The sequence below is a fragment of the Paralichthys olivaceus genome, chromosome 20 (assembly GCF_024713975.1).
Source record: "Paralichthys olivaceus isolate ysfri-2021 chromosome 20, ASM2471397v2, whole genome shotgun sequence".
NCBI classification, from domain to species: domain Eukaryota; kingdom Metazoa; phylum Chordata; class Actinopteri; order Pleuronectiformes; family Paralichthyidae; genus Paralichthys; species Paralichthys olivaceus.
This window is the reverse complement of record NC_091112.1, coordinates 10,844,492-10,870,084: the sequence shown is the minus strand read 5'-3', so window position 1 is coordinate 10,870,084 and position 25,593 is coordinate 10,844,492. Positions and strand designations below refer to the sequence as shown.

Here is a 25,593-nt window from a genome sequence, read left to right as displayed (position 1 = left end):
TGTTTTTAAGTTCCAGCAGTTTACCTTGGAGGCTGTGAGGAGCATCATAGTGCATTTCTCCAGCACCGCTCTGGCTGCTGCCATCCGCGCTTTCTTCTTCTCATCCTTCAAGTCCTGCCTCACAAACACACACAAGTGCACACACCAGATGGTAATGGGTGGCTTTACTCCAGCTTCAGCTTCTTAGAACTCTCAGGGTGTTCGTCCGAGGGACATGAAACATCTAAAGTATTTGATAAATCTCTTTCATGCTGGTATGAAGGGACACAGATTCCTCTCAGAGAGTATACACACATTAAAGCCTCGGTTAATTGTAATCTAATCAAAAGAGAAGTTACCAGAATAGGATAGAAGATCAGTACTGCATCCCTCTCCCTATGTTCCCAACAGAAATAGATGGCTCAAATTAGGTAGATACAGGATTTGGAAAAGGCAGCTGAATCAACTCCTCTCCCGGCACTTCTCCATAGATTACAAAGCTGATGTGATTATCTGTCATTATTTTTGCCTGGCTTCAAAACATGAAGATGGTAGATTTACTAAAAGGGGAGCATGAGTGGGAGTGAATACAAAAACAACAAGAAAAAAAAAAAACAGGATGGCAAATGAGGAGAAAGAGAGCATTAGCTGCAATGTGGAGCGCTGGAAAGAGACGTGATGTGAGTGTCAAAACAGGAGCCCCGATGAAATTCAGAAGGAGGGATGGTCGATCCTCCCTCCCTGTCTAGATATCGCAGCCGCTGCACTTTACATCAGCTTCTGCAGGCAAAGCGCTTTAGCTGCAGTGGTTGGATGTGTGCATCAAAGTGGGATTAGCAGCCTCTGACAGTAAAAAGTTAGAAGACTGTTTTCCTGAAGATAGGGGCAAAAGTTTTGTTTTGCAAATTTGCTAAAAAGAGTAAGTATTGTGTAGGAAATGGGCCACCGAAAGCACAGGTTTAGCTCATATCAAAATTGAAATGTGAGGTAAACAATCTTTGAGGAACATTAGTTGTGCCTGAGATGTTTTTTACAGTTTTTGACACATGAATTGCAAAAGCTAACAGATACAGAGAGAAGTAAGTAACTTTGCAGAAACAAGAGGAAATACCTTGTCATACCATTGTTTGATTTCTTTGGGTAAGTGTAAATATTTGATGCTTGAATTATTGATTTGTTCTGAGTTTGCTTGCACATTCATAGTGTTTCACAGTCTAATTCCACCACCTGCAGAATATCATATTCATAAAATCACTGCTTGTTAGATGAATTCCTACAAAGCGTGCTCAGTGCTGCAGAAACAAAGAGACAAATTACTGAATTTTCATAAACCACATCATATCAACCTGCAGCTTTTTGCCAAGTTAGACCACACACACACACACACACACACACACACACACACACACACACACACACACACACACACACACACACACACACACACACACTGACACTCTTGACACAGGAAAGCAGCAAGTTGGGTTTTCTTGACATGCTACTCACGTTCTGTCTGTCTCCAGTGAGGTGGGCGAACTCCACCATCTCGTTGCCAAACTGGCTGAAAATCTGAACAAATTCCTGGAAGGTGCTGACTCTTTCCAGATGGTCAAGGGTTACCAGGACCTGTGAGGAGCCAGGAGATCAGAGCAGTGCGGTGAACGGCCACATATGGTTTGTGTTCTTTAAGGCCTTTCTGATGTTGCAGGGTATCAGCAGAAGTTGTAAAACCATCCAAAACATGTTTATATTCCAAGAGTGAATTTTTACCTTACGACAGAGCCAAGAATAGCATTTATTAAACTAATATATTCATATAGTTACGTTTTACTTTTAGATTCTGACACTATAGACATGACCTGCAGGTAAAATCCAGAGAATTGGCTATGGAGTTTGAACAGAGTTTGCCTTTCACACATGCACAACGCAGCGGGAGCTTCTCTGCACAGACTCATACACAAAAGCAACAAATCCTCCGCATTATTCAGACGAGGTGGAGCAGCCGGGTGCAGCAGGCAGAGGCAGGAAGTGATGTATTAACTCCGTTGCGTAGATCAAGTGATTTTCTTGACACAGGTGTCGGCTCTTATCACTGACATCTTCATCACTGTCTTCTACGTGTGTGTCACCGCTTTTTCACTGGGAGATATTTCTTTTCTTTTTGATTGTTTTTCAGTTCTCCTCTGTTGCGTGTTAAAAGCGCAATCATTACAGTTTTCACGCTCATTATTGTTGAAAAACTTTGTTTTTTAATTACCTCCGCGTCTTTTTAACTGATTTACAATTCAGCATTACTCTTAAACTCACCTGATTCTGACAATTTAAGCTGCTATCAGTTACACAGTTCTCAGTGGAGATCATAGTGGCTCAATTCTTAATATTCCAAGTCACTGAGCCATCAAACTAATTTTTAAGCTGCTATTTTAAGGTGAAAAGGTTGCAGAGTGTTCATCAGTGTGATGTGTGATAACCCTAAAAATAAAACTAGCAGATTATGTAGTTCCTAACCTGCATTTCACTAATAGTAGCGATGAAGGTGCTAATTTAGCTGGTGGGGGAAGTTAGCTGGCAGCACTAACCCAGCAGCTCCACACCAGACAAAGAAGAGGAAGAGATGTAATTGTGTTTGCCAGTAATGGAGAACAGGGGGCTGCTTACTGCCTGTCCAAACGAGGCTAACCAGTCATTACTAGGCCCCCTGTTTCCATTCTTGGCTCAGTCTACAGCTACATCCATATCACAGTCTGGCTAAGAGCATCCGCAGGTAAGACTGAGGGGAAGAATAGGGGGGTTCTATGGCTCTGTGTTTTTTGTGTTCGCTAAATGTGCTGCTTTCCTTCAATTACCTCCAGAGTGCTCTTTCAAAGAGCCAGTGCTTATCTATTAGGGAATAAAGGACTAGGAGTGGGGTTTGCAAAGGTGTGTGTGTGTTCATGTGCACCACTAGGTGTGTGCAGGGGCTGCATCCATGCTACTACATCAACTCTGCAATGGATACACCTGGCGTCCACACAAACCTTGGATTTATAGAGCAGCTAAAATGGAGACATTGAAAACACTGTTGGCCTGTTTTAGAGTGAAAACTCCAGGGCTACAATTCAGTCTGGGGTAGAAACAGAGCCAGGGCGCTCATGTGGGCAGAGATAGCTTTAGTTTGATAAAGAGAAATCATGCATAATCCTTCAAGTCTGCACGCCTCACCTTGTTCCGTGATGTGATTATCTGTTTGATAACGATGCGGTCAGCTAACACCAGCACTTTAGTGACTGAAGAGAGGAGCAAGCGCGCAGCTTTCACCATCCCTGTCCTATCACTGAACACGGTGACACATCCATCTGACTGGGAGGGCAACACCGATCCCACATCTGTCAGCTGGGCTATGGCATCACCTGAAAAGAGGGGAGATAAGGATATAGTGTTGCTCAGCGATGATTTTCGTGCTCGTGTTATATATAAATGGAGAGAGAGAAGAGAAAAACAACCAGATGAGGTCAGTCCTCAGAAGAGGCTTGTTTTTCAGCTTGCTGAATCAACAAATGTGTGTGAGCAGGTGAGAAAGAGGTGGTGCAGTTTGGGAGAACCTGGAGTTTAGTTTGAAAAGTGGAAAATTACTTTGGGTTGGGCTTGAAGACTTTCTGGTTAAACCACAAGACAATTCAGACAGAGTATTCTCCCAGATGGGGTGCGGAGCCAGAACATGCTAGAGGGCTTACATATCTCATCTGGCCTGGGAGTGCCTCAGGATGCCCCAGCAAGAGCTGCAGGATGTGGCTGGGCAGAAAGACCTCCAGGCTACTTTGCTTTGCCTCTAAATGTGGAGGCAGAAAATGGAAGGATGGGGTGGTCAAGAGAATTTTCAAACTTGCTCCTTATTATAGTTCTTATTCCAGAATGCATTTTGGCACAATGTTCTTCTGCCACTCTTCACCTCTGGGAGAACACACTGTCCTGGACGGAATGAAACAGTCCTATATTCAGCACAGTGGTATGGCAGTTATGCAAACCTGACCCAAACACTGCTGGCATGCTATCTGAGTGGTGTGAGCTGTTTTTGAGGGGGGGCACAACTTAGACAAACATGCCAGCCACAATTGGCAAACACAGTTGAGCAAACTCATATAAGGAATATGCAAATGCAAAAAAAATAGTCCAACTTTCCATCTAAAAGGGGAAGAATGCAAAGTCCTTTTTTAGGCTGAAAATCCATCACAAGAAAAGTCCCCATCAAGAGGAAAATGTCAGGAGTTAAGAGCGAGAGAGAGAGAAATCTCAGAATAGAGCTCAGAAGGCCAGGGGGGGACTGGGAGATGGGTCTCTATGGGGTCAGGCAGCCTGGCTGTCTGTTTGGTTTGGCTGGTCCTTTAAAAGAAGCAGTGCCGGCGAACTGATTGCATCCGACAGGCTGCTTTTCGGTGCCAGCTCTGTTAAACAGTTAAAAACATAGAGGCCTGGCGCACAAAGAATGCTGCACAACACCCCCCTCCCCCAAAACACCATCACCACCCACCCACCCACCCCCATGACACTGGCAGGCCTGACCCAGCTCAACCCTCACCAATACTAATGTCAGGAACTCTGTATCTTCTGTTCATTTCTAAAAAGATGTTTTGTATTTTACTGTTTTGTGTATCAGGTTAAATAAATTCAACTTGTTCTGTACTCGAGAGAAACTAATCCCTGATGTATTGGTAAAGCCCTTATAAGACATTTAATCCAATCTTTTTTAATTAGCTATTTACGTAATGTGTAATCCACATGTACATCAGCATCTAAACACTCACATACTGCATCTGCTATGAGTTCATCTTGTTCCTGATCACCGTCCCTGGAATTGTGAATCGTTCTGAGCGAGAAAGACAGAGTGATACGGAAAGCACGCGAATGTGAGAGTGACACCGAGAGGCTGAATGAAAGAGACAGAGACAGAGATCCAACACAGATTGCCTTCACTGACCTGCCTCATTGGATCTCTGCACCACTGATGATGGGTAGCATCTAATTAAACTAGTGCTCTCAGCCTCCCTTTATTTCATTCATTATAGCACACAAGGCCGAAGCCTGCCTGATTAAACTCTCCCTGTAGCTAGGTATTAGAGATAATGTCAATCCTTCACTAACTAGCCCTTCTCTCTCCCAGAGACTTAAAAGAATCTCAAGAAGACTTTCTCTTTTATCCCTCAAGATGTCTCCATCATTTTTAAAATATGGACAGAGATGAGATCAAAAAGTTATTGAAAAGATAAATCAGGAGACAGATGTACAGTGTCTGTCAGGAGAGGTGCAAGAGAAAACTGTGAAAACACCTCTCGAGGAGGAAAAGTGAGAGGTGGAATAAATTAGTCACAGTGGGCAACACAGACAAACACACATATACTTCACTTGGCCTGACATATGCACACACAAGCACATTTTCTCATCGGTCCATTCTCCTCCTCCTTCTCCCACCAGCACTCTCTTTGTCGGAGTTTTAGCCATCTTTGCAAATTAGCGCTGGGCGAGGATTAAACGCTTTGCTACACAAACTGGTTCCCCCACAATACAAACCTATTATCACAGTGTTGTGTCTAAATTCTTATCCCTTGTGATATTGTTTCCAGGCTGCTCTGGAGAAGGCTAAATGCGGTAATTGTTTTTGCCAGATATGAACTAATTTGCAGAGATATAAAGAGGAGTTTTCGCCGATCTGCAAAAAACACGTTTAGACGGACACGACAACACACAGGACTATGATCTGTGCCTTGAGTGTGTGTTTTAAGACATCTTAACAGAAAAAGTTACCTGAAAGAAACATGTTAAAAACAATTAACAAAGTCGTCACCTCAGTAAAACCTGACAGTCATCCCTGAAACAGTGAACCATACTTTCTTATTTCTTCACCCTCGGTGTCACTGTTTCTATTGCCCTTGAAACTCTGTACCTCTTTTGTCTCACTCAGTTTTAACACTTGATTTATTCCTCTTTGCGTAACACAGATGCAATATTTGAGTTGGTGCATATTAGGAAAACTAGAACTCCTTAGATTTTGCCAACAGCCTGGTGCATAAAGTTGCCAAGATCCTTTCTATCAGAATTTATTATGCATTACTTTCCAACTCAGTGCGGACACATTAAATCCCCTTATTCTACACGGCACTCTTGGGTGAAGAAGCAGTGTTCTTTTTTGCAGCCTGTACTTCCAATCTAATAACAACCATCTCTTTAGAGCACTCCTGAGGTCCCCTGGTGTAATACCACTTGACAACCGGGCTGTCCAGACTAATCGAAGTTTGCTCAAATTTGATAACACTGTGAAGCCTGAAGGTGAAGTCTGATGCTTTATGAAACTGTCACAGTTTGTTAGAACAAATAAGAACAGATGAGGGGCCAATAACTTAAATCCTAGTGATCAACCGGCTTTAACTCCCTCGTCATAAAGCTACAGGCTTTCTGGATGTAGTGTGAAGAAACCTTGAGGATGATGAACTCTCACAGATCTTTACAAGATAAAATTTGTTATAACAAAATAAGAGCCACCAGGAAACACCTGACAATTACGAAAGCAGCAATTCAGTAAAATGTCAAGAACATAATGAGATCAAGCCAGAGTAACTTACCTGCTCTGCGTGCCTCGAAGCAGGCTTGGCCCATTTCATCCTTCAGCTCTTGGTTCTCAGTGGCGATGGCTTCCCCAACAGCAACAAAGCGTCCCACCGCCACACTCACTGCCTGGCCCACCCTGTGTATGGCTGCCAGGGTGCGCTCAGACTTCTTGGGCTTGTCTTTATGGTTGATCAGAGTGGTGATCTGCCGGAATGTGAGAAAAGAAGCCAACGGGTGTTATTTATGTCTGAAGAAAATAACTCTCTCACTTAATTGTTTGTACTTCACAATAACATGAAACAGAAAAAACAGCAGATCCACACAAGTCAATGTTTGGCCTTTTTGTTTGATAAATGATTAAGCAATTAATTGATTTCTCAAAGGCTATGTCAACATTTCCCACAGGGAGTAAGAAGCATCTCTGGTATTCTCTGCTGCATAGTTAGGTCATGTTTCCATTGATTGGTCTGTGCCTGGAGGGAAGATAAACAAATATAAAAGTTGCTTAAAGTTGCACGTTGCTAAACTAGAACCATGACTCCTTGTACAACAGTGAAAATATGCTGTTATTCATCTAAAGAACATCCCTGATAAGGAAGCACAGTGAGTCTGGAGCGTGCACTACATTTGCTTATCTGAAGCAAGAGAAGGGTTTCCTGCCAGTGCAGCGACAGGTGGAGATAACATTCAAGGATGTACAGCATGTGAATAGCCGGCAATGTGTCAGAAAGAGAGAGAGCATGTCTCCAAACATTAACAGCCACCCAACATCGCTCACACAATATGTTTCAGAAAAATCACGTGGAAGAACAGAGATAGACCCAGCAGATGGGAAAAGTCATTCCTGTCATGTGTGACATATATGTGACAGTGCACCACTGGGTACACAGAAACATACTCAGGTGGGGCTTCTTAGTGGTAACTGAAAGTATCAATTATGTATGGATGAGCCAATTACCATTCATTATTTATTGATTTTGCCTCTGTGTGTGTGTGTGTGTGTGTGTCAGCTGGGAATGTTTAACAATTATGGACCTCAAATGGCTAAAAATATTCTGAAAGTTTTTATTATCTTTGCTGCTGTTATCATTGATCACATCATAACATTATTTTTGAGAATTGCTATTATTATCAACCAGTTTGACTTTGTTTAAAAAGAGCAGTTACACAACTCTCCCATCTTTTTTATCCTCGCTTTCCTCTCTCCCCCATTTCTCTCCTTTCAATCCGACTGGTGGAGGCAGATGGTCGCCCACCCTGTGTGTGAGGTTTAATCCTTGTAAAAGGGAGTTTTTCCTCCCTACTGTTGCCAAGTGCTTGCTCATTATGGGAACTGTTGGGTTTTCTCAAAGTAAAGTGTCCTGAGATAAATGTATGTTATTATTTAGCGTAAAAAAAATAAGAATTGTTTGGACCTCCTGAAGCATGAATGTAAGGCTTTCACAATTTAGTTTTTTCTCAAATGAAACATCTTACTGTGAGCAAAACAATGCTAAAGCCAACTTCTTAAGCCATAAGCCACAGTAAAACTGTGCATCACACATCATCCTCACCAACAGTTTCATCAAGAATCTCTAAATTGCATTGCCTTGAAAAAAAAGCCTTGTTCGGCTAAATCTGCAAAACACTGAAAAATGCAGCTTCTCAGACATGAGGATTCACAGCTACATGAGCTGAGGGCTCAGCTGACTCTTATCCACGCATTTATTGGCAAAGCTCAGACAAGTCGCCTTATTTAAGCTGCTTCAGCCTGCTCACTTGTTCTGCGTCCTCTGAAAGCCATTTTGCGACCCACTTCCACCCCAGCTCCCCCTTTTTTCATGCTGCGTTTGATTATTCAGTCTCAATTCTGTTGTCATTGATGCCCGCTCTCTACTGTTTCCCTTGGAAGTCTTGCTGCCGCTCTCCCTGTCTTAATCAGGCTTTCCATGTTTATGCAAGTGGAAGGACAGGGAGGTCCCAGAACAGTGTCATACCGCCAAACGTAACTTATACAGATGCAAATGAAGTTTTCTCTGATGAAACAAGTATAAATTATATATGCATTTTTTTCTACACCCTAATATCAGCATCAGCTCCCATTTAAAATCTTGTCAAATTGGTTGTAATGGTTTTAGAGTGGGAGAAAAGTGTGTGTGCATGTGTGTAGTTAGTGTAGTTATACACACACCAGTTCCTCTGAAGCAGACGTCAAGAGGAAGAGAGGAAGAGAAAGTGACGAGTGAAAAAGAGGGAAACAGAAGAGGGTCAAAAGTGACATCAACAGAAAACCTAATTACACATCTTCCTTTGTGAGAAAGACTGCGACAGCTGAGGAGGCTGAGGTTAGTTTAACAAGTTTAAGACAGTGTGGCTGTGAAAGACAAATAGAGCAAGAGAGGGAGAGAGAGAGAGAGAGAGAGAGAGAGAGAGAGAGAGTGAGAGAGAGAGAGAGAGCAGAGAATAACTACTGTCTGGGATTTCCGTCATGAGCGATCAGTGGGTGGGAACATTGACTGGGCTGTGCAAACAGGAACAGAGCAGGGTGGAGAGAACATAATATTGATACAATGCCATCGCATGAGACAGGACTTTGTGTTTGTGTGTATCAACGAAACTTGTGTCAGCCTCATTATACAGACACAAGTAAGTTAAGTAATAAAATGTGAAGTTTGACCACTAGTACTGACAGCAATGTTTTTGTGTTCTCAATGATTTACCGAATGTAAACTTTGTTTACAAGAAAACAAAAAAGCTTAAAAACTGAAAACTTCCCCTATGTTAAATGCTGCAACACAACAATAGCTATACACGTTTGCCTAATTAACAGTAATAACAATAATAATAATTATAATACATTTTATTTATACAGAGCTTTTAACGATGCTCAAAGACACTTTACATGGGTTAACAAACAGAGAAATTCAATAAAAGTAAGTAACTATAATGTAAAATACACGTCATAATCACAAATATGAAATATGAAATAAACTAAAAAAAAGAGTTTAGTATTTAAATCAAGACATGAATCACTGAATGTGGAAACCTGACTCAGATGAGTCTGGTGAGACCAGCTTTCAGTTTCAGTTGTTCTATGTGGCCACAAAGTCCAGAGTTTCGATTCCAAGCTTTACAGTGTATTTACTAATATTTTGCTGCAGTTTACTCATTCTCTCTGTTCAACAAACCCCTCTCTTTATAACATGCCGCTGTGCTCTGCTGCACACCAGCAGTGGTTGAATGCCAATGAGCATTACCAACCAAACAGCATCCAGCTCAGAGCCTGCAAAAACCACAGAGGATTTATGTGACATGAAATCCGTGAAATGAGCACAAATTTAGCTTTGGATGCAAAGTTGGACCTCCAACTGTTTTGTTTCTTCTAGCTCAACGCTTCCACCACCTTAATAAAACGTTACGCTCTCGACTTGGACACAGAAACGATTTAATGTGCTTTCTAGTGTGATGAATGTTGGAGGCACTGCAGGAATATACATGGCAGTATATTATTGTTAAGTGGGCAATTTGTCGTTTACTGCTTTGAAAAATGTATCACATGATGGAAAACCCTGCGTCTTCACAGTCTTCTATCACAGTGTATGAGTCTCTCAGAGGAGACCCGCTCTCTGCCTTCCATCTCCTTCTCGTTGCCTTCTCCCCCGGAACACGACCAGTCAACCAAACCATTCACCTCTCAGCTCTTTGTTCTCTATAATTAGGAGGACGATCACAATACCATAAAAAACCACATCAACAGCCCACTCTGAGCAACACAATACAGTAACAGAGCCCACCCATTGGTTTGCAGGAAATCTACACTAACACCTCAAGGACACAGTGACCGACTATAAATCATTGGGTAACAAAAGCTGGAAACATTTGTGGCTGCCTCCCATGGCTACTGATGGAGTTTCACTGAATGGCAATGCTGGGAGAAAGTTTGCCATTATCAGTCACTTTCTTTCTGCCTGTTTTAATTTCTTTTCATGGGGGGGGGGGCTTTATTAAACACACGTTGTAAACATTCAGCACGATAATTGCTTGGCCTGGCTTATTTGCCTAATTTATATCTCTCTCTTCTTCCTTTTAAGCGTTACTTTGCCTGCAAAGGAACTCATCATGTATCCATTACAAGTCAGCAACAAGGATTTCCATGTGTGAAGCTGGGGGTGTGAAGGAAAAAAAAAAACCATGCATCTATCATAACAACACTGCTCATTTTTGTCTATTTAAGCATGCGAATGTGTGTGTGTGTGCAGATTTAAGTATTTACTTTGCTGCAGTCCTGCTGTATGAATGTGTTTGAATAAATGTTTTGTGTATGGGGCAGGAAATAATTGGATAGTGTGGAGAAAAGGCTACATGGCAGAGAAAAAACAAAAAAGGGAGGTTTAACTTTATACTTGCTGATAAGATGAAACTGTCAAAATACTTTTGTCTGCATCTCCAGTAAATCCCCAGTAACATTGCTTTCCTCCCGTTTCCCTGCACCTCACGCTTTCTACAGCATGTGGATCACTTTGTTAAAACAAACAGAGAAAGAAGAAAAACTTCCAGATCTCATTCCGGTCCATCACTAGAATGGGATCACTGTTACAGGGAGAACTGCACCCAGAAATAAGATGATCTGGATGTTTGTGTTCTCCGTTTGGGTTTCTCCTGGAGGTTTCCAGACATTATTTTTGTCTTGCAGGGAGTCTAAACTGTGGTGCCCTTAAAAAAGCAGAATTTTATTTGGCCTTTATTGATGTAAGGGAAGATGTGGCTGGCTGTTCGCTTGGGGACCACGAGGAGAAAAAAACATTAGAGGAAAGGGATGAAAGTAGCGTTGAACATGCACTTTAATGGGAGAGCAAATACCTTCTAAATTGGCCTGAGTTTGATGCAGTGCCGGTCAATGGAGATATGAGGGAGTTGGGAGGAGAGCAGGTACAGAAGGATGAGGAGAAAAGGAACATCAGTTGATCTATAGTATCTAGTGTCATCCCTGTTTTTCCTTCCCTAGTGACTTCCCTCCTACCTTCAACCACCTCTCTTCTTGCAGTTTTCTCTGTGAAAGTACAGTAACAAGGTTTAAGCAGCCTCCTTTAGGGTAGTACTGCAAATGTGTGTTCAAAGAGCTACTCATATGCACTTACATTCTACTATGAACTAAGTCTACTAAGTGGTAGAGTCCTAATTTCAAGTGCACAATGCACACACTGACCACAATTTATGAAATTGATACACCAGTCATTAAAAATGAAAAACATTAGTGAAACACGCATGATATATGCATATAGCAAATGTAAGATGTTTTCACTTAATGCTATTTAAGCTGCTTTCAGACACAATGGGAAGAGCTGTATAAGCGGCCAATGTGAGCATTCTACTTTCTCTGTTGTACCTTGTTAAATTAAAACCACACTGCAGCCATTTAATTTAGAAGGAAAGCAAAGCTGAACTGCATCCATATGCAGCCTCCACTGGTCATGCATTCTTTTGGAATTACACTGCATATGTAGCCACACATGCACACACACACATACAGTACCTACAGGTTTCCTTATTAGGACTTGGCATTGACTTCCATTCATTGTGGACCGCTAAACCAAAACCTTTTTCCTGTCTTAGCCATGACCAATTCATGCCTAACCCTAACCTTAACCTAACCACAATTCAGATCTTCCCCCAAACTCTAACCTTGAGATCAGGAATTATGTTCTGCCTCAGTAGGACCAGGCTTTGATCCCAAGGAGATCTTCTGGTTCAGAGGAGGTCAATGTTTATGTTGGAAAAGGACCCAAAGAGGTTACAAAAATGAGAACACACATACACAGTCTGTCAACTCGTGAGTGTGTGTGGGGAGAGAAGACAGAATGACAGAAGGAGAGAAAGTGATAGAGAAAGTGAGCCTTATCAGTACAGAGACTTGTTGTAATGAACTGGTGGGGGTCACACAGAAAGCACCAATATCACACTCCTCTAAATCTATCCTGAGACAAAATGACCTCAAATCAGTTTGATTTGATGGCCCTGGGTCCTGCAAAGGCTCCGCAAACCACTGACAGGAGCCCAAAGTCCTAACATTTCATAGCTGCATCCAACTAGTGAACTCTACTTTCTATCTCTCTGTTTCCTGTGTGCATACGCTAACTTACCCACACATACACACACACACAAAATTTCCCACGGACAAAGGTGGAGGGTGCAGTGATTTGGCAGTTGTAGTAGTAGACGCTGTGAACTGATGGCACACAGATGGTTTTACGCAGCAAGGCAGATAATTCCAAAGAAAAGATAGTTGAACTGGTGACTGCCTATACAGCCACAGGATGAGAAGGATAATAGCAACTGATTTCCAAAGAAAAGAAGCAGAGGGGGGAGAGGGGTACAACACACAGAGCAGGTGATGGATGTGGGAAGAGGCCATCAGACAGGCAAGCTGGCGGCCATGCAGCATACCCAACAAACAGATCTGCATTCTTGTGTATTTATGCCCGAAGGGAAGCGTCTCCATGTATTTTTACCTTTTATTGAACTTTGCTGTTGCATGAGAACGCTGCTTTTTCTCTTCGTTGCCACAATGATTGCAGCGTTAATTTGATATCAATGCACAATAATAGTTTTGTTGTAACGTGTTAAGTTAAATTCATGTTTTTTATCCCACCGCGTCAGGTGGGATAAGAACAAAATCCTATTACTATTAGTTCTTACATAATTTATAATCCCCACTAAGTATGGGAAAACTGAACTCATTACCACACGAGAACTGTAAAGCTTATTATTTCAACTAATAATTTAATATCATTACATTTGATAAATCATTAAATGATACCATTGCCTGTTTTATTCACAATTTAAAAAGCTTCACCTGCTTGTTAGTTAATATTTGTTTCCTGTATCGTCGGGACATTTTCTCATCTAACTCTCAGCAGGGGAGCAAATAAGTGTTGAACAAAATGTCAAGCATTTGTTTTAAATAAAGCATTTTGTATCCGTGTAATGCTCGGAGTCACTACAGACACAATAAACATTGGGTGAGTGAGACGGAGGGTGGAATGTGACAAAGGTTACAGATCAGGAGACGAGCACATGACACAAACCTTAGTCCACTCGCTCATGTAGGCCAACAGACGTGCAGCCAGTGAGACAGAGGAGCAGGCGGACACTGATAGAGGTAGACAGAGAGAAGTGGGGGTGTGCAAAGCAGGCACTTGGGCTCACAGACACACACACAGACAAACAGATAGAAGGGCTGGTAGACTGCAAAGACAACCTGAAAGACGTATAGGCTATAGCAGATAAATGCCTTTGGATTTTAAACAAGTACCTTGTTGGAAATGTATTGGAAAAGGGCACTGTTTGGCCTTCGAGCTTTGGCTCAGCAATCAGCGATGACATTTGAATATTGTGGATTGGCAGGTTCAATCCTCGGCATACACCAGAGAGAAAGGTTATCACAGAGGAATAATAACTAGGTCGCTATAACCAACTACTCAATCGGGACGTGAGACTCTGAATGACACATACAGAGTCTCCTACAGATGCGTGATCAAGGCCTTTTACAAAGAGGTGAAAGAAAAAAAATATCAATAGCAGCACAATGATTACTTGTGAAACAGCTACAAGTCGGGTTTTCTGGGTAACCTCCAAAACATTGGATGATAAATGTGTTCTCAAAAATTCACAGGTAAAGGCAGTGGGGGAAAAATAAACTTAATGCAGCAAGAGAGGACTAACTTATAAGGATTTCTGTTATTGTGAAAGCCTCTGACACTTTGCCCCTTGACTTTGAGGGTGCTGGTCTGCAAAAATGGACCCGTGCCAGACTCTGCTGTGTAGTGTTAGAAATATTTTGATACTAGTGCCAGTACAATCCTTTTAAATTGATGTTTTTCATTAAAAAAATGTATTCATCGAAAGAAGTATTTTCCTCAAAGATGAGTGCTGTTTAAACACAAGAAGCCTCCTTACACCTTTTCTGTCATTAAAAAGTCTTAAGCTGAATGAGCTTCCGTGATTCAGTGTGCACTTTTATTAATTATGTTTCAGTAATAAATGAGTATCGAAGGTTTTGGTGTACTTCCCTACAGCTAATGCATGACTTGTACATGTCCAAAAACACTGTTAAATGCACTGTATGAGTGGACACTTTTTTTCCACTAATCATGTTCCTTCTTTTTTAAAAGCCCTCATGTTGGGGGCATGATGAGATATGTCCTCATTCTCAGTATAAACAATCACTACTTCCTCCAATTGCGTGCTGCAGATAGAGAGACCACACGTGCACTGCTAGTATGTTAGCAGACACAGTATTGTGGTCCTGGGCTCTGTTCCAAAACATTATGCAAAGCCATGACTATAAGGGAATGTATTATGTACAGTGGTGTTTTACTAGGAAATATTCAACTGCCTACAAGAGTAAAAACATTTGTGTAAAAGTAAGAATGTTCAAATGGAGATCTTTAACTCTTGAGAAACTTTTTTTGAGGCTGACATTTGGAAATAAAGGTAAATATAACGCTGGTTAAAATGAGCACCTTGCTCCTCTGACAACTGTGGCATGCCAAGGCTTTGGTGTCTGCATAGTTGCACAGTGCTAGGGTAGAGAAAGGACAGCCACTGACACACACACAGAGATTGCATTCAACAGAGCACAATACCTCTTTTCATTCCTTCTTGCTAACGTAACTCTCTGAATAGTAGGTGGGAGGGAGACAGAGAGAGACAGACAGAGGGAGACAAAGGGAAAGTCAGGGAGGGGTCAACCAAGTAGTGGAGAGTTTGAGAGCCCGAAACACAACGTGACTGCTGGGTCAAACTCCCTCTGGCTGTCTCAACTGTTCATCTGCGACCTCTCCGTTCTACCTGGGGAAGCATATACCACAGGGGTCAACATCAGATACACAGCAACTCGAAGTGCATGCTCCAAACAGCATTAAGCTCTAATAGGGTCTCCACTGTGCCTTAAGCATTGTCAACACTACTGCAGATATTTTTGGAACCAATATTTTCCCCTCCTTTTAAAAAAATGATTTGTCCACATGACATCCGTTGTGCAAAATATCTTGGTCTCAAGGGGAACACTAAAATGACAACAAATGCTCAAATAAGCATGCCAAGCCAGTAGGTGGCAATAAAGTAGACTATCCATCACATACCAGGGAATAACGCTATGCTGGGTGAGGCAGATATCTGTGAATGCTGGTAATGTTGCTAAATCTAGCTGCAAACTTTTAATTTGACCTAGCAGTGCTGACCAATTATAGAGAAATCGGTTCATTGCCGCCATTGCAGGCACAAGCTCATTAAACAAAGCAACATGCACAATGTAAGCTGTGATGTCATTGTTTCCTTAGTTGTACATGTACACATGTATACATGGAAACAGAAGTTATAAAAAATCTGCACTTTGGAAAGACCACTAAGTAAATCAAACACCAGAGATGCCCAGATGCAAAGGAAAAATTTGTGTGGACAGTTGGTCAAAGTCTAAAGTTAGTTGTTCCTGATTTTTGGATTACAACATTAAGTTAACAAGACTGAAGAACGATCAAACCAGGCTCAATCATTACCTGGCAACTTTTAAATACTGGACACATTTCAGTAGTGAACCAAAAAACCGAGAACCCAGCCATAACATCCCATGAAGAAAGCCTGAGCAATGTGTTTAATTACTGTTCTGTTCCTGGCCTGGGACTTGAGCAGCTAATTTGCTAACCTAACCGTTGTATCTGTTCTCTTTGCAGTTTCAGCTCCACAGGTGACCGTGACTGTCCCGTTTAAGCTGAGGTGGCATCTGACCCCTGCGTAGTCAACTGAAATGTTTTGCTCCAGGCTCCTCGTATGACTCAAAACGCAGCAACGTGTCAAACGCTATTTTTCCCTCTGGTTCCGGCTTCTGTCGCACCACGACATCACAGCAAGTGCTGCTGCAGTGTGCATCATCATTTTTTTGTTGTGTGTATAAGGTATTCAAGCTTGGCAATATTAGCTGACTAACCAGGAAGCCCCTTGAATATATTCGAAAATGCAGATTTGTTTTACTGGACAAGACACTAAAACCAATTTAACAATGAGTACATCAATCAACATATGTTTTATGCTGACAATGGAGACTTCCTTTGGCTCAGACTTCACAATAATGTCAAAAGTAGATTTATACAAACAGCTTATGAATGCTACAAACTACAGTGAGTCTAAATTAAAACAAATTTATTTTGAATCCATTTCCAGGACTCCAGTTGCTTCTTCTGCCACTTGCTAAGATTGTGAATGGCAGTTGGCTCTACATAGCAAACTTATTTTTGCTATTTGAATGCACAGAAGCAGAAACACCACAACAAGATAGATTGTAGGTTGGCACACAGTAGACAAACCAATAAACTCAACTCATATTTTCCAAAGGAACATTCACTGTCAAATAAACGACAAATATAATCCCACTTATTGCCTGGTATTACGGCCTGGCATCGATCCTTGGTGCTTTGCCATGGATCAAGTGTTCACAGCCTCTGTGAAAACTCTCTGAGGCGGATTTTCAAATAGAAGGGGTGGAAACATGGCCCAGGGTTTCCAGATTACATTTTTGCGATTGTTTCACATGAAGAGAAGTATTCATCTCCGGGGCTTCGTAGTGGACCACCTTACCATTCATGTGCCATAGCAGGAGTAGTGTTTCCACTCAGGAAGTAGAAGCTAAAAGAAAAACAGAACAGGCTGTGTATACCTGGTACTCTATCATGGCTGTCTAAAAATAATGGGAAATCTATCAAGTCTTAAGTGGGCCCATTGAGTGTGCTGAGCAGAGAGCTCTCCAGAGTCACTCTGACCCGAGCCAGCTGTAGTTATGACAAACTTTGACAAGCCAAATCAAATCCATCTTTATTAAAACATTAATCTTTTATTACTAATGCCCTTAGTGCACTTTCATTTAAATGTTTGGCTCCCATATGCATTAAAACCGTGCTTCATATCAGAGTGGAAGTATTAATCGTTTAAATAAAAGATGCATTACAGGGCCATGCTGACCTGGTCTGTTGAAACTGGACCATTGCTACAGAGCTATCAGTCGGACTGATATGAGATGCAGGAAGCCGAGAGAAACCAGCAGCAGCTGATAAGAGAGAATGATAAACCTGGGAGAAAAACAGACAGCTGTGATGGAGAGATAGACTGAAGAATGGCAGAGAGGGCATACAGTAAATAAGGAGAGGGAGAGGACAGCTAAGATGGAGAAAACCAGAAGGCACGGCTGAGATGCACTGCAAAGGAAATAAGGGAAAATGAATCTTCACCAGCTTACTTTATACTGTATCTAAAAATTCTGTTTCAGATAAGAGCGGCACTGGGGATCGGACTCGAGACAGTGTGAGGGACCACTGATTCAGTGGTCCTTGCTGGGGGGGTAGACAAACACAACTTGGTTGGGGATCAATTTTTGCTCCGTTAACCACAATCCAAGGTTAACTAAGAAGGGAAGGGGAGCAGGGGAATCGATCTCCTCTGTTTGGAGAGCAGCAGCCCATGACACACTGCTATTATAGTTCACCAAGCTGGTTTCTTTCATTCACAATACTTACAGGAGGATAGTGAATAAAAAATGTCTAATCTAATGTCAGATATGTAAACACAGTACCACCAGGCATCCAAAGGTGAAGGCTTTTTTGAGCATGACTGAAAAGCCCTGTATTATCAAAGCACCTCACTTGCAATTGAAACTGCTGTGCACCCATCTTTAATGAGCAGTATTAGAGATTATTTTGATATTTTAATATTATACAATTATGTGCTTTCTTGCTGAATGCTAACTGCAGCTATGTAGCTTACCTGGGTAAAAACACTGTAAAAAAAAAAAAAAGGTAAACTGTTAGCTCTGCTATGTCCAAAACTAACAAAATACACCCTCTGGTACCTCTTAAGACAAGTTTTATCTTGTTGGTTTAATTCAAACAAAAAACCAATAGCTAAAACTTCAGGATGTAGTTTTAGAGGGAGTGAATAACCAAAACACACTGCTTCCTGCTTATCTCAGACAGATGTAAAATTCCATGTAATGCAAGTCATAGTTAAGGGGAGATACTCTCTGGGTTGCTCTGCCCGACAGTTTTCACAAAACATACAAGATGTCTAATCAAACACATCTCTGGCCCGGGCAGGAGGGCAATGCAGATGGGATCCCATCCAATTGGAAAAGTACACAGAATGCAGTAATACATTTCTGCAGGCTACACTGGGCTCTTTGTTCAATAGAAGACCAGGTTAATTCACGTGGAGATGACGGCTTCAGTTCATACTTCTCCCTGGTTCAAGGATATTGTTTAATTTGGCAAAGGAACCAAACAAAGCAAGCAAAACACAGCACATAAACATGGAGACGTCACACGTCACATCTGTCTGTGAGAAGGATGCCAATCTCATCATCAGATTCAGATGCTGGCTACTGTCAGGGGAAAGTTTCCACTTCCACATATCATGTCATATAAGACAGCCTTTGCCTGGATACAAGTCGTGTTTCATTTCACTGATTGAATATGACTTGCAGCTCTGTAATACAATATTCATATAAAATTGCAGTTGGCAAGTGGTTCCATTCCAGGAAGATAAGAGGCAAAGAAAAGAAACAAAAACTTACAGACTACAAATACAGACTGCCACATGCAATTAATGAGTAACTGACTAAATCCTATTATCGGAAAGGTGCATGGCATTCTGTATCGGGTATAAGGGAATACATGCTCCATAAACTCAATGATGAAAACTATTTTTTCCTATGGGTTGAATAAATTAGATCCGTTTCACCATGTAAGATGAATCACCTTCAAAAGAAGCTAATTTACATAGGTTGTGTGACAAATCTCTCTCTCTCTCTTTGAAACCTCAAGACCCCGCCGAAAAACACAATGTGGCCCAGAGCACTGTTCATACTTTGTTCTTTGTAACTAGCTGACTCTAAACTTTGATTGTCCCCTTCACAATTTCTTTGTGCTGGATATGAGAGTGCGGTAGATTCCAGCCCCTAATGAGGTCCTACTGTATCTTTCAATCTGTTTCATAATTATCTCGGTGAGGATTTTCTGGGTAATCAGTAAAGATTGATTAAGTACCTGTGTCGAAATCTAAGAGGTGGAACTGTAAATATGTGCAACCTGCCAGATGACTTTCTCCATCATCACTCAACTTAATTCAAATTATATCACAAGTCCAATTCAAAACAATTAGGACAACATCCTCCTCAGCTAAGTTTGCATTTTGAGAGCAAAACACCAGTGTCAAATATTTCTAAAATCCAAAGATGCCTCAACAATGTCCTGATGACTTTAGTCCACATGGACATGATGCAAGATCCATCGCACAAACACCTGTCTCCAAGTCACTTTCTTGGATGCAACTTACCAAGACGACAGCCTGTTTCAACAACCTGGAGCTAGAAAACACAACGACCGAGCCATTTGAAAGTCGCCCCCCCCCCCCCCCCTCAGGTTTACTTCACACTGAGCCGTGTTTAATGACTGGATAATTATATGAAGTCCTCAACAGGATAATCCTTACAGCTTGCCAACTCAGCCTCGAAAACATTCCATCAGTCACCATGATGGGTAATTACAAGTAATGGACAAATAATAGTGTGCAGTGAACAGTGTGTGAAAGTGGCTTAACCAGGCTCTGTGACAGCATCCCACAGCGATAGCATGTTCCGGAGCAGAAAGAACGAATGACTGCAGTGGCTGCTGGGAGGACCCTGACCAAATGCACAGGACACAAAGACTCTGGCTTGCCTCTAAACTAATGAGCAAAGTGACAAAGAAAAATGGGCTTTGTTTCTAAGATAAGATGTACCTTTATTGATCGCCCGGAAGGAAAATTCATTTTGAAGCAGCAGCACAGGAGATTGTGGTAAACACAAAGAAATACATTCCTGTTAATAACTATATATGAAAAAAGTTAAACATAAAATTACAATTTCAATTCAGTCTGTGTGTATATACGTTAATGTGCAATGTATTGATAAATGTTTTTAAGTCTCAGTCAGTGGAGGTAGAAGGTTCTGGGTGCTGGGGGGTTGGAGCCTGATGACTGATAGTCATCAACACTTTGATGCACAGGGCTGAATGAGTCTACAGCTAAACGTGCTCCTTAGAACTTTCTCACCAGTCTGACCGGTTTGCTGGCACCACAACTCCCGATGCCACTTTCCAATCAACCACAGCAAAGAAGACAACACTGGTCTCTGGGGCTGATAGAACATGGAGGAGTCATTGTCCAAGAACTTCTGTAAGTGGCATGTTTCTGAGGGGTTGAGACTGAACAAAAATGGTTACATTGATATGAATGAACAATTTTCTCAGAATAGTAATTTTTTGCATTCACATTCATTTTCCAAACAAGCTGGGTCACTTACATCTGAAGAAAATGAATTGTAGACTGCGGCATCTCTAGAACCACAATGCTTAAATTATAATTGTCTGGTTTGACGCATTTAACCTGATATTACAATTTCAGCAAGAGTGAGATTAATTGTTCAGCCCTACCCTCTCTGTCCTAAACTCCATGAGATCTACCTTTAACTATTAATCCTATCTAATGCAATACATGCAATTATGGCAGTGGTAAAGAATTTAAAATTGTGAAAAAGTTGGAAAGGGGAGGGGGAGCTGCTGTGTCGAGCTGCCACTCCCTGCAGCACATGAAATAATAGGAAGCTATCTATTGAGGTTCCAACTAAATATACAATAGAATGTCTGATGAATGAGCCCAAATCATTCTACCTCCAGGATTTTTGCCCTCCCAGTTTCCAAGCCTTGGAAAATTCTCCACAGATAAAAGAGGGTGATGGGAAGATAAGATACGTCAGGTATGGAGGGACATCAACATGCCTGCAAACTATGCCCTGAGCTAGACAAATCTCCACCCAGAAGCAGAAAAAAAGGCATTTCTAAGAATGGTGGTCTTGACAGTTTGACATTTGAGAAGAAAGGGATTCAAAAAGTGAATGAGAGCATTAATAAATCAAAGAAGCATGTCACACCAAAGATCAAAACCCTCAATGCAGACAGGTAGTGACTGAGGAGGATGATTCATTGATGAATTTGGTGAGCCAAACAAAGCAAGGTGAAGTTCAAGCCCCTGGGGTATAGAGAGGCACTAACTTATGCATGCCAAAGAGTACGGAGTGCATAAAGGTCTCAGCCTTTGAGACCTTGACTTGTGACCCATACTGCGATGCCCCTATAAAGAATACATGGACACAGTTTCAGACAGCACTCTCACCGATACACACAGGAGCTTGAAACACGAACCCTTCAAGGAATGCAGCCCCCCTGACTTCAGACTGCATAATGGCCTGTGTTGTGACACACTGGATCTCTCTAACACATTCATAGGGGACTTAGAGAGCATGCTTTCACTACATTCACGGCATGACACATTCTTTAAGTGTCTGGAGTTTTTTAGGTCTTTATTAAAACCTCAAAAACCATTATCTGAACCAACAGCTGAGGTCTCTTCAGCAGCAAGTCTATCTAAAGACAAAAATAAAGTCCTATCCATAATAGTTACTCCTTTAATTAAAATTGAAGTTCTTATCATCAGCACCTCAAAAAGCTCCTTTCAGCCCCTCAGATAACACACAAACACAGAACGACTGCAACTTTATTTTGGGAAGGTGAGTAACTTTAACTTATTTATAGGGGTTGGCACTGTGAGTGTGTATTAGTGCACACAGGGACTGGCTGGACCCCAGCTTCACCCACTGGCTCCAGTCACCATGAAGCAGTGACTGGATGAGAACACCCTGCCCATACTGATGGAGCTTGCTATGGGGGGATTTCAAGTTATTGATCAAGGACAAATACACAAGCAACAGACTGAATCTGTGGTTGACTCTTTGGACCAATTAAATAGCCTAAACAAAGATCTGCCTCATTGCCATTTAAAACATAAAAACAAGGCAAACTAAAATGTTAAACTAATTTATATAATTATGAATTTTATAATTCATAAGGGAATTTGCAATGCTGTTTTTTTCTTTCAATTGAAAAGGCAACTTCAAAAATGCCTGTGAATCTGTCTACTTGAAAAGCATTTTCATCCTTCAGTGTTCCAACAAAACTTATTTGTCCAGAAACAGAAAACCATTTCTGTGTAATCTTATCAGTATCAAGTTAAAGTGACATTGTCTCATTCTTGGTGTTTAAATCTTTTTAAGATCCTATTTGCTCTCAACACAGCGATGGCTTCCAAAACCTTTTCCCCTGGAGATATGTGACGTTCAGACAAAAGAGAGCAAGAATAACATAATCTTGATCACCCTCGGGTATCCCATGTCAAAGAAAGGGACAGCCAAATCTGGATCAGCTGGTTACATGCTGTATCCGTATCTGTTCTTCAGAGTAGGTGTGGGTCTGAGGATTATGTGTCAGGTTGCAGCACAGAAGAAAGGATGCTGAAAGAAAGTAAGGCTGAGATTTTAGGCTCTGTTCACTACCTGTAGCCTCTGGCTAGGTTTTCAGAAGGCTGCATAATTAATAAGGTGATGCAGGGACTGGACTCTCTGGAGGGATTGAGATTAAAAGTGAGAATACGAATGGGGGGCTAAGTGGAGAGATATGGAGAAACTATAGCACAAGGCTGAAGACGAAGAGTAAGACTTAGACGAAAACACAATCAAAGCAAGAGAGGAAGGACGGAGGGCATATAAACATGGTGTTATATCATCTTACATACCGATTCCGCACACCAAACCTTGAAATCACATCATAAAGCGAAGAATTCCTAGTGTGGCTTTTATGACCTCAAACTGAAACTGATACTGTTGCACTGCCAAGCCAATGTGATGTACTGTACAATTCATTAGATAATGGTAATCAAAAGATTTGGGTTAAGTCTATAATAAAAAATAATAGAAAAAAAAAATATTGTGTATGGGCAACTGTGGAGGACAGCGGGTCATCCTCTAACATCCTCTCTTGATCCTAGTCATCCCCATTCCGCATGCTGAAGTTTCCTTGGGCAAGATACTGAACCCCAAATTGCCCCCGTCGGCTGCCCATAGATGCATCGTTTGAATGGGTGAAAGGCAAAAAATGTACTGTAGAGCGCTTTGAGTGGGCATCAAGACTAGAAAAGTGCTATATAAATACAGATCATTTATCATTTAGTGCATACTGTAGGTTGTAAAATGTGAAGAGGGTTACAGTGACAGAGCAAACTTAAAAATTCAGACTTTTCTGAATGAGAAAAGATAAGAAAGTGTTTGGCATTCTGCGTTCTCTGTGTCCTTCACGTTCTCTTTGTTCTGTCATGTCAAACCTCATCTCTTTAAAATTACTCATTATCGGGAGGAGAGAAGTTCAAAGACGCTCGAAGAAAGCAATTAACACATACAGGACACACTGAAGGATCCCTCAGTGGTACAGTCAGCAATGTACTGCTAGAGAGGGAGACAAGAGCAAACTAGAGCCCAAACATCACAAAGCTGAGAAAGAGTGAGAACTTGTTATATTTGCAGAGGAGATGATCAGTGTAGCGATTGCTATAATAACTGAACTATATAACTATACAGGCATGATACATATATTTTTAGATTCAGTGTGAGTTACATAAGGCTTTATTATCTTTGATGTATGCCATGAAGACATGACTGATCCATAACAATTTAGTTTTTTTTGTTATTCATTGATAGTTAAATGTACCACAGTAAACAGGAACTGGTTATAGCTCATTTAACATACCTTTACATGGGCCCATTTTCCAGAATGTAAACAAATATAGGCTAAAGTTCAGGGCTTTTGTTGAAGCCCACAGCTATTACATGACTCCATGGCGCCATTATACCTATTTACATTTCCTGAAGCATTATGGGAGCTACGGTTCAAGAACTTAGGGCATTGTTATCCCACAAATCAAAGTAAGGCAAAGAATAATAATAGGGTGACAATATCTTGCCACGTGCAATGTCAATATTAGTTTTAACATCAGAGGAGTCGAGGGTGTTGAGTGATGTAGTTGATTAAAATGTGTCTGATGGGAGGCCCCGGACTTTGAAAGCTCCGGGCATGAGGAAGAAAACTCACAGTGGTATAATAGTTACTTTCAGGTAAGAAGTGAAGCAAAATATTAAAAAAATATGTAAAGATGATATAGTGCTTATATTACTGCACCAGCCAACTCTGAAGTTTTTCTGCATTTGGCAGAATTTGTGGAGCTTCCTCTGGCGAAGCCCAGACCTCACACCGAGAACAACTGTCCTAGTCAATGTCAGGCGCTCAAGACTGGAATTATCGCTGCACCGAGCCAAGAAACCACCGGCAGAAGAGCAACGAGAGACAAACAGCTGCCTGCCAGAAAGTGATCTGTTTACCTGCAGTTGTCCGGGCAGCAGACAATATAGATACATCAAGCAATATCTCTGGCAATGCATGACAAGACAAGTGTGAGAGTACATGCCTGCAAGATTACAGCAAGAGGGCTCTACCGTCACAGTCTTTGGTCTTCTCTGTCCTGACAGCAAGAACAGAGACACCTCTCTCTCCATATCTCTGTACCAGTTTTAACTGTGCAAGGAAGAAGCCAGATAAAGAAACAATACTCTCTACTTTCATAAAAACTTAATCAAAGGTGCATGCATTGTATTGAAATGTTGGAAATATTACATGTTTTTTCAGTTCCCTTAAGTTTGCGGATAATACAGTAACTACAATGTCAACACGTAAGTCATTTTCTGTGTTTCTGGGGATGTGTTCATGCATCTGTTTTAATCCACAGGGTGCTTCCTCCGAGCGAGACTGGCTAACACAAAACACCACGCAACATTAAGCACCACATCCCCACTGAAAGAGATCTCTTCCCGTGTGCTGACACTTATGAGGCGTCTCATCACCATCTCATCGGTCATAATCTAAGAATATACTGTAAATACAGGCTGGTAATGGGCCAGAGAGCCACTTGATACTTACGAATGCTAAGCCTCTAATAGCTATTTACATAGGATACATATGGGTTTACCAAGAGAATAATTATTTTAACAGGGAGCTGAGGTGAAATGAACTTTGTGGTGACAACAGAATTAAAAAT

The 25,593-nt window shown here is 41.4% G+C and overlaps 1 protein-coding gene across 1 annotated transcript in view; it reads right to left on the bottom strand.

Moving 5' to 3' along the window:
* Positions 1-25,593, bottom strand: part of ctnnal1 (catenin (cadherin-associated protein), alpha-like 1) — a 46,182-nt gene that overhangs the window by 13,302 nt on the left and 7,287 nt on the right. Inside the window, exons 2-5 of the mRNA XM_020090885.2 lie at positions 6,573-6,762; positions 3,181-3,368; positions 1,486-1,605; positions 25-114 (exon numbers count right to left, since the gene is read on the bottom strand). Coding sequence (XP_019946444.1) covers positions 25-114; positions 1,486-1,605; positions 3,181-3,368; positions 6,573-6,762 — 588 coding nt within the window. The remainder of the gene's footprint in view (positions 1-24; positions 115-1,485; positions 1,606-3,180; positions 3,369-6,572; positions 6,763-25,593) is intronic.